We start from the raw sequence: 8,670 nt of genomic DNA, 5'->3' as shown, positions 1-8,670 counted from the left end.
CAGACACAGAGACAGATATGCAAAAACAATGACACCAAAGGAATCAAAATATTCATGGCTCATAAAGCGTGGTAGAGAAGGAATGGCTTCAGCTGATCGCCTGCCTCTGCTTAGATTCTTTATAGCACAATGAATCAACATTACCCCTTTTAGAAAACCATCCCGAGTTCTGTTTATCTGGGGACAAATCCACCTAATCCCGCTCATACAAGCGAGCACAGCAACTTCAAGGGAGCTGCCAGTCTGGGAGGAGGACAGCAGAATACGGCCCCTTTTTGTGAACAGTCCCGGGACCCTTCTGGGGTGCGACACAAGACCCGTGATTAATGACACGCTAAAAGCTGAGCTAACATGGCACCTGCTCTGCCCGCGCTGTCCTGCCCCGGCCGGCTCTCTAACGCTTTCGCCCGAGCCGCGAACGCAGGGAATGCCCGCAGGTCCCCGCTGCCAGGCTCTGGCGTTGAAAATCATGAGCTGTCTCACCCCGACTCACAAAACCAGCCGAAGAAATCTGGGGAAAAAAAAGGCAGGGTCTTTCCCGTTCTCTGCATCTCCCTGCAACGAGCAAGGGCAAAGAAACAGAGCCTTTTTGCTTCTTTTTTACGGAAGAACCCTTCTTATTTGTCCATGAGAGCTGAGGACTGGGCAGCAGGGTGAGACAGCTCTTCCCTGCCCTTCACCCCCGAGGTCTCGGGGCCGGCAGCAGCCGGGGGGGGGCAGAGGCGCTGCACAGACAGCAGCACCCCCCAGCGCAGCGTGCCATGCTCGGGGGGGGACACACAACCCCTCCTGCCCCACCTCATGGTGCTGGGGCTGATCCCTGGGCTTTGCAAGCGTTTCACGGCCAAACGGTCCCCAATTTCGGCACCCGTTCCTCCATCCCAAACCATACACGCGCACGCACCGGCTGCCCCTGCCTCATCCACGCACCATTTGGGGGGCGAGGGGGGGGGAGGCTGCAGAGTGGCCAAGGGGGGGTCTCTGACCTCAGCGGGGTGCGGACAACAGTTTGTAACCCCCTTCCCCATACTGGGCGCGAGAACCGGCTGGATGGGAAGGCCCCAGGGTGGGGGACGGGCTGGCTACCCAGGGGAAGCCAAATGATCCGGGATGCTGGTTTGAAGTCCTGGCTATAAAAATGGCTGGGGCTGTGCTTGCCAGCCCAAGGAAGCAACTGCAGGGGCAAGCAGGAGGACAGGCACGCCAGCACGGCCAGAGGGCCCCGGGGACCAGCCGGAGCCGCTGCGGGGTCAGGAAGGGCCCCTGCACCCAGCACCCCCCCATGGGGATGCTCCCCCGGGACCCGGAGATGCTGCATCCTCCCGGCCGCACCCCGACGGGGCTCCCCAAGGCGGACAACCCCGGCCACAGCAGAGCCCCCCGCTCCGTGCCGGCGTTTTGGGGACCGACAGCAGCAGACGTCCCGGGGTGCTCCGCCGTCCAGCCCTACGCACCCACGGAGCCCTGCGCACCCCACGCCTCCCCGGGTCCGAGCAAAGCAGTAACGAAACCGAGCCTACCGGCATATTTCCAAGCCTGGCGCGGTCCGGAGCGATGCAGACACGACCCAGGTGGGTGTCCAAGGAAAACCCGACGGCCCCGGGCGGCTCCGCTCCTCCTCGCCCACCGGGGTGCCCAGGGTCGGCAGCACTTGGCGTCCAGCCCCCAGGCTCAGCTCTGCGCACAGCGAGAGAAAGACTTCACAGCATAAAAGAAGTGGACATCCATGTCTGGCCGGGGCACCTCGAAGGGAACTATTTTAAGGGACCAGCCTGGGCAGTGATGAGCTGCACCAGCCTTGGGGATTGTTGGGTTTTTTTTTTGGTTGGTTTTTTTTTTTTTTTATTCAGATGGGCAGCGCAGAGGCTGCGATCCACCTTTCTCCCATCTTTTTCTGCCTGATGGACATTTTTTTTTTTTCTTTTTTTTTTGGAAGGGAGGAGAGGCTAGATCTGTTTAAACTTCATTTTTAAAGCATGCAAGGTTTCCTTCGCGGGTTGCTCACCCGGGCGGACCCTGTGGCAGGCTGCAGAGGACGAGCCACCCCATCCTCCCGCAGTGCCCCATGTCAAGTTCAAGATGGGCCCGTCTGGGGTCTCTCCCGGTCAGCGGAGCTACGGAGCCCGTGGTGCAGGTCCCTGTCTCCCCCGCCAGAGCTGGGGTTAGCCCGCCGTAACGTCCCTTCGCTCAAAAGATGCGACTGCACAGCCGCACGCCCAGGCTGGCCGTGCTGGAGGGGGGAGCGCCGGCCACGCTCCGCCGGGGCAGGAGGCCATCTGCATCCCTGCCGGAGCTCCGGCTGGCCCACCGGTCTCCGGGGGCACGGAGGTTTGCTGGTGGGGAGGGGGCAGAGAGGGGGGGGTGTTTGTGCTGTTTCCACCATCGGGGCTCCTGGGCAGTGCCGGAGGTGAAGTTTCTCGGGCGAGACGTCTCTGCTCGACCCCTTTTCTCTCCTGAGGACGGGGAGGCTTTTCCGCAGCCTAGTTAGAAATAAAGAAAAAAAAACAAAAAAAACCCCCACCAAACCAAAAAAAAACCCCAAAGAGACGATAACGGAGAAAGTCCGGCGTGCCGCAAAGTCACCCCGGGGTTCCCCCAGCAAGCAGCCCGGTGCTGCACGGCTTGTCCGGACCCCGCAATGCATGCAAGGGGCACCGGGCGCTGCGCAGCCCCGGCCCGGTACTCACCGTCGGGGCCTCCCCGTCGAGGCGGTTCCCGCCGCCCCTCTCCCTCGGCCGTGCCGCCGCGCCCCGGGCTCCGTCCGTCCGTCCGTCTGTCCGCTCGGGAGGGAGCGAAGCCGTTGGGCGGGGACAAAGGGACCGGAGGAAAAGGCAGCGGCGAGGAGGAAGGCTTCACCCGGCATCGCCAGCCCGAAAACAACGGCCCCGGCGGCAGCGCCGAACCGGGTCCGCCACGGCACCCGCCGCTGCCCCATCCCCCCGGCGGAGGTCAAAAACGGCTCTTTCCAAAACAATAAACTTTTAATGCTAAAGCAGTTATAACCAAAAGCTGTACAGAGTTGGATTTTTTTTGTTGTTGTTTGTATTTTTTTTTTTTGTTAGAAAACAATTTTTTCTCCCCCATAAATATTGTTCAGTTCCCGGCACTTTGTATCAATAATTAAATTACGAACGATAAATATGGCATCATGGATATGTATTTACAAAAAAAGTTATTACAAAAAGGCAACTGTTATACTAAACGTCACAATCTGGGTAGAATAAACACCACATCCTCATCCTGAAAAATACTGACCGACCCCATCAGACGAGAATACATTCACAAGTGTAATGCTTGGAGAAAGAGAAGGAGAAAGAGGAGGAGAGCAGAGAAAGAAGCAGCAGGAGAGCTAGAGAGGAAAGTTCAAGACATAACAGGACTTTGGCACGGTTTAAGACTGTAAGTTTAAACAATCACCACTAAGGCGAAGGAGAATTTTCATCCTCATGTCAACATCCCACCGAAAGAAGGAAAAACAAAACAAATTAAAAATAAAAAAAAAAGTGGGGAATCGGAGGAAGAGGGACTGGGGCAGGGAGGAAAAAAAAAAAAACATCAAAGAAACGACTGCAACTGCAAAAAATGACAAAAAAAAAAAAAAAGAAATCCAATCCTGAGAAAAGGACATGGCTAGTCCAGCATCTGGGCTTGCAAAAAATAGTAATAATTATAATATAATAATAAAAGACCCCCCCCTCCGGATCCTGGCAATTAACTAGGTGTAGCCCTATGCGGTCGTCGGTGTGGAAACTCCCTTTCCATGGGAGCGAGCTGCAGTTGGTTTGGTTTGTCCTTCTTTTTTTTTTTTTTTTTTTTTTTTTTTCCTTGTTCCCAACACATTTGGTCCAGTCTCTGGCCGGGCAGCAGCTGCCTTCACACATACCACTCATTAAAATTGGGGGGCAGTCCAGGGTTGTGGCCGGGGTTACTCTGAAGGGCGGCCGGCGGCGTTTTAGTGGAGTCCTTACTGCCGGCGGAGCCCACCGCAGGGGGGGTGGAGGACTCGTACCCCGAACTGGCTGCAGGGGAAGAGTCCGACCCCTGGGATTCGTGCACCTAAAACCAAGAGGCAGAGATGGGAACGAGCTCGGGGTCCCCGCCACCCCGCTGAGCCGGGTCGGGATGCTCCCCCAGGCAGGAGGGACACCGGGGTCCAAGCAGGCGGTTCGTGCCTTGCCCGGCCACCCCGAGCACCGGCGGCAAATGCCTGCCTCGGCTCCTGGCCACTTCGCTTGCAGCATCCCGGTACGTGTGTGGGGGCTGCAGCATCCCGGTGTGGGTTGTGGGGGACTGCAGCCACAAGCCAGGTTGCATTTACGCAGCCCCCCCGCCCCAGCACCGAGCCACGCTCTGGAAACCGGGCAGCGCTCGCACCGGTGGGAGCACAAAAAGAAACTACGCCATTTCCCCGGGCTGTGCTCCAGCCACGGCCTAGACACCGGGGAACCGCTCGGGCCGTGCCGGGAGCGTGGAGCGCTGCGGCAGGCACCGCTCAGCTCTGCCCTGCCCCGGGGAAGACGAGCCCTGAGCACGCCAGCGACCGAGCATCCCTGCTCAGGGAGGAAAAGGGCTGGAGCGCAGGGGTGATTACCTTCATGTGTTTCCTAAGTGAGCTGGGGTGGGTGTAGGATTTGTCGCACACCTTGCAGATGTAGGGCTTGTCCGAGGTGTGGACGTGCATGTGTTTCTTCCTGTCGCTGCTGTTGGCGAAGCGCCTGTCGCAGCCCTCAAACTCGCACTTGAAGGGCTTCTCACCTGCGAAATTCAGACAGGGTGAAGGAGGGCCGGTCCCCTCTCCATCCCCTGCCTCCTCCCAGGACAACCTCTGCCCCGCTCGCCCCACCTTGGGGATGGGATGCACGAGCACCACAGAAAACGAAGAAGGGGAAGGCGGGCAGCGGGGTTTGTTACGTGTCGCGTAAATTCGGGTCAGCCTTTATTACTTTTAATTCACCTCCTGCCAGGCCCGCGCTGGGCTCCGGCGGGGACGGCGGCCGGGCGAGCCCAGGGAGGGAGAAGACCCGAGATAAATTCAGCGGCTCGGACAGTTTTACAAGACGCACTCGAGGATACAAGCCAAAATAACGTTTGCTTCCTGCCTTCCCCCCCCTTCCCTCCACCCGCGCGGAGGGCTGAAGGGAAGCCGGGGCTGCAAATAAAAAACACTTCGACAAATACATCGCTGATTTAATTAGGAGAGACGCCAATCGGGCCTAAAAATAAAATCAAAAGGAGCGGAAGTCACCGAAAACGAGATTTCAGCAGCATTGCCGTGGTTCCCCCCGCGGACGCGCAGGGGGCCGAGAGCGGCGGCACCGGGGGTGGCGGTGCGTGGGGGTGTCTGCGGGGTGCGTGTCACGGGCCTTACCTGTGTGCGTCCGCTTGTGAATCTTGAGGTTTTCGGAGCGGGCAAAGATCTTGCCGCAGCCCGGGAAGGGGCAGGGGAAGGGCTTCTCCCCCGTGTGCACCCGAATGTGGTTGACCAGTTTGTATTTCGCCTTGAAGGACTTGCCTTCCCGCGGACACTCGTCCCAGTAGCAGATGTGGTTGTTCTGCTCGGGCCCCCCGACGTGCTCCATGGTGACGTGGGTCACCAGTTCGTGCATGGTGCTGAAAGTCCTGTCGCAGCTCTTCTTGGGCCGGCTGAGCTGGCTCTCGTCGAGCCACTTGCAGGACAATTCTTGCTTGATGGGCTGCCGCATGTACCGAAAGAAAGCCCCGGGGCCGTGGTGGTGATGGTGGTGGTGGTGGGCCGCCACGTTCATGCCCATATTCACGTTCATGTGGTTGTAGTTGTGGAACTGGGCACCGGCGTAAGGGTCCGTGCGGGGGCTGGAGACGGCCCGGTACGGGTCCGGTCGCCCGAAAAGGTCCCCGCGTAGCCCCAGGTGCATCTGCCCGTTGTCCACATGCCCGTTGGGGGACGTGTGGCTCGGGCTCTGCTCGTGGAGCCCCGGGAAAAGCAGGTAGCCCGGGGTGTCCGGGATGCCACCGGGGCCGTGCAAACCACCGGGAGAGCCGCCGAAAAGCCCGTGCTGCGCCGTACCGGAGGCGGCGTCCGCGATGCCGGAGCCGCGGTTGCGGAACAGAAAGTCGCGGGTGGAGTTGAAAGCGGCGGCCCCGCCGTAGGAGGGCACCTGGCCGGCGTGGTGGTGGTGATGGTGGTGGTGGCCCAAGGCGCTGGCGTAGCCCGGCGCCTGCGGCGTGAACGCCGAGCTCTGCCCGGCGGCGAGGTCGTGCGGGGCCGCGTTCAGCTTGAAAGCGGCGGCGGCGTGCGAGGAGTCCCCGAAGGGGCCCAGCCCCATGCCGGCGGCAGCGGCAGCGTCGCGGCCCGGCATGTCGTGGTGGCGGGGCGCCGCGAAGCCGCCCACCCCCAGCGCCGGGAACTGCGGCCCGCCGTCCAGCAGCATCGTCATGGGCGCGGGGGCCGTCGGCGCGGCTGCAGCCTGCCCCCCCCCGCCCCCTTTACTGCCCCCCCCCCCCAAAAAAGTACAAAACCACCCCCAAAAAAACACACCCCCACCCCCCGCGGGCAGGCACGACCCCGGGGCCGCGGGCGGGCACCGAGGCGAGCACCAAAACAAACCAAAAAAAGAGAAAAAAAAAAAAAAAACACCAAACCCAACCAGCCCCCAAAAAACCACCCGCCCCCCACCCACCCCCCTCCTTCCTTCCTTCCCAGAGGCGCCCGCCCGCCCCCCCCCCGGGCCGGGCCGAGCAGGGCGAGGCGGCCGCGCTCCCGCTCGGCGCCGTCGGGGCACTGACGGGGCGCCCGCCCGCGCCTCGCACATAAAACCAACTCCGGGGCCAGGCCTCGTCCGCCGCCAATGGGGAACCACCGGGGCCGCCTTCGTCACCTGACCCGCCGCCCGTCCTCCTATTGGCGGCGAGGCGCTTGATTGGCACGCGCCCTGCGCCGCCGGCGCCGCTGATTGGGTGCGGGGAGCCTCGCAGGTAAAACGGGGAGGGGGGACACAGACGGGACATGAGGGGAGGGGGGGGGCGGGCCGGCGCGCCGAACCGAGGGAGAAGCGGGCCCCCCCCCCCGCCCCCGTGCGTGTCCTGTGCCACCGCGCTCCAACACCCCCCCACACACACGCACACCCCGTGTCCCGCCGTGCCGCGACCCCCCGTCCGTCCGTGTGTCGTTCCCCCCCCCCACGCCACGCGGGACGCTCAGCCTGGGCGGCGCGGGGGGAGGCGTAAAAACCGCTGCGAAGCCGCCGCGCTCCTTCAAAAATAAAAATAAGTTAAAAAAAAAAAACACGTTAAAACTCCAACCGGCGCCTTTGGGGTGGCTTTTTTTTTTTTTTTTTTTTAATTTTTAATTTTACGTTTCTATTTGTTTTTATCTTTCTTGACCAAACGCGGGGGCAGCTCCTACCCCCCCCCCCTCCGCCGCCACCGGCCCCCCGGGCGCAGCTCGCCCGGGCCGGGGATAACTTTAACGGCCCGAGTTCAGCCGCCCCTTTCCATCCTCCCTCCCGGCCGGGGGGAGGGGGGGGTCGCGCCCGGCTCCGCCGACAGCGGGGCTCCCCCCGCTCCCCCCCCTCCCCGGCGGCCCGCGGAGCTCGGCCGAGCAGCGCCCGGCCCGGCGGCTCCTGCGCCGTGTTGTTCCTACACTCGTTTATGTTTTTTTTTGTTCCCCGTCTCTCTTTCTTTCCTTTTCCCCATCTCTCTTTCCTTTTTTCCCCATCTCTCTTTCCTTTTTTCCCATCTCTCTTTCCTTTTTTCTCATCTCTCTTTCCTTTTTTCCCATCTCTCTTTCCTTTTTTTCCCATCTCTCTTTCCTTTTTTCCCCATCTCTCTTTCCTTTTTCCCCCATCTCTCTTTCCTTTTTCCCCCATCTCTCTTTCCTTTTTCCCCATCTTTCTTTCCTTTTTTTCCCCATCTTTCTTTCCTTTTTTTCCCCATCTTTCTTTCCTTTTTTCCCCCATCTTTCTTTCCTTTTTTCCCCCTGTCTCTTTCTTTCCTTTCCCCCCCATCTCTTTCTTTCCTTTTTTTTTTCCCCTTCTTTTCTTTTTAATTTTATTTTGCAAAGGCAACGTTCTGCCTTGGAATAATTACCAGTTGCAGACAGCGCTATAAATCCACTCATTTTCTGTTCTGGAAAGCATTTGCAAAGAACTATGGGGAGCAAGAGTGGAAATAAAAGGCAGAAAGAAAGATGGCTGTAATTGTAATATCCTGAGATTTGCTGAGCCCCCAAGTCTGGCTATTGGGCAGGTCTCAGGCTCGCCGCCGGCTTCTCTGCAGGAAACGTAAAATCTGATCAAGTTCAGAGACGCATTGAGAGCCCGCTTCAAGCAGCGCTTTATAACCACGGCCCTTTCACATCGTTCCCCCCAATCAGCCCCGGGAAAGGCTTCGCATTCTTTATTTTAGGGTTTGCAGGGAGGGAAAAAAAAAAAAAAAGAGAGAAAAAAGAAAAGAAAAAAAAGAAAAAGAAAAAAAAACCCCACCGATATAAAATCTCCCCGAGAGGTAACACCGGTGCCCGTCAAACACTCAAATTTCCCAGGCCAGAGCCGCCAAGAACAGTCCCAAAGTTGGAAGGTGAGTCCTTCGCTGCCGTTAGTGCACGATCGCAGCAGAACAACACCGGGGGGGACCCGCCCGGGGAAGGGGGGGGGGGGAGCCGGGGCCGGGGTTGCCTTCGCTGCGCGCCCG

The 8,670-nt window shown here is 59.6% G+C and overlaps 1 protein-coding gene across 1 annotated transcript; it reads right to left on the bottom strand.

Annotated features, from left to right (window-relative positions):
* Positions 1 to 3,792: 3,792 nt before the first annotated feature.
* ZIC3 (Zic family member 3) lies at positions 3,793 to 6,447 on the bottom strand. The gene is made up of 3 exons (XM_069811467.1): positions 5,369 to 6,447; positions 4,592 to 4,755; positions 3,793 to 4,056 (listed from the first exon to the last, which is right to left on the bottom strand). The coding sequence occupies exons 1-3, from the start codon at positions 6,414 to 6,416 to the stop codon at positions 3,874 to 3,876; spliced, it is 1,395 nt and encodes a 464-aa protein (XP_069667568.1). The 5' UTR covers positions 6,417 to 6,447; the 3' UTR covers positions 3,793 to 3,873.
* Between the last annotated feature and the right edge of the window lie 2,223 nt (positions 6,448 to 8,670).

The sequence above is a fragment of the Haliaeetus albicilla genome, chromosome 23 (genome assembly GCF_947461875.1).
Source record: "Haliaeetus albicilla chromosome 23, bHalAlb1.1, whole genome shotgun sequence".
NCBI classification, from domain to species: Eukaryota; Metazoa; Chordata; class Aves; order Accipitriformes; family Accipitridae; genus Haliaeetus; species Haliaeetus albicilla.
Note: the sequence above shows the minus strand (reverse complement) of the source record. Positions and strands in the feature narration are given on the sequence as shown.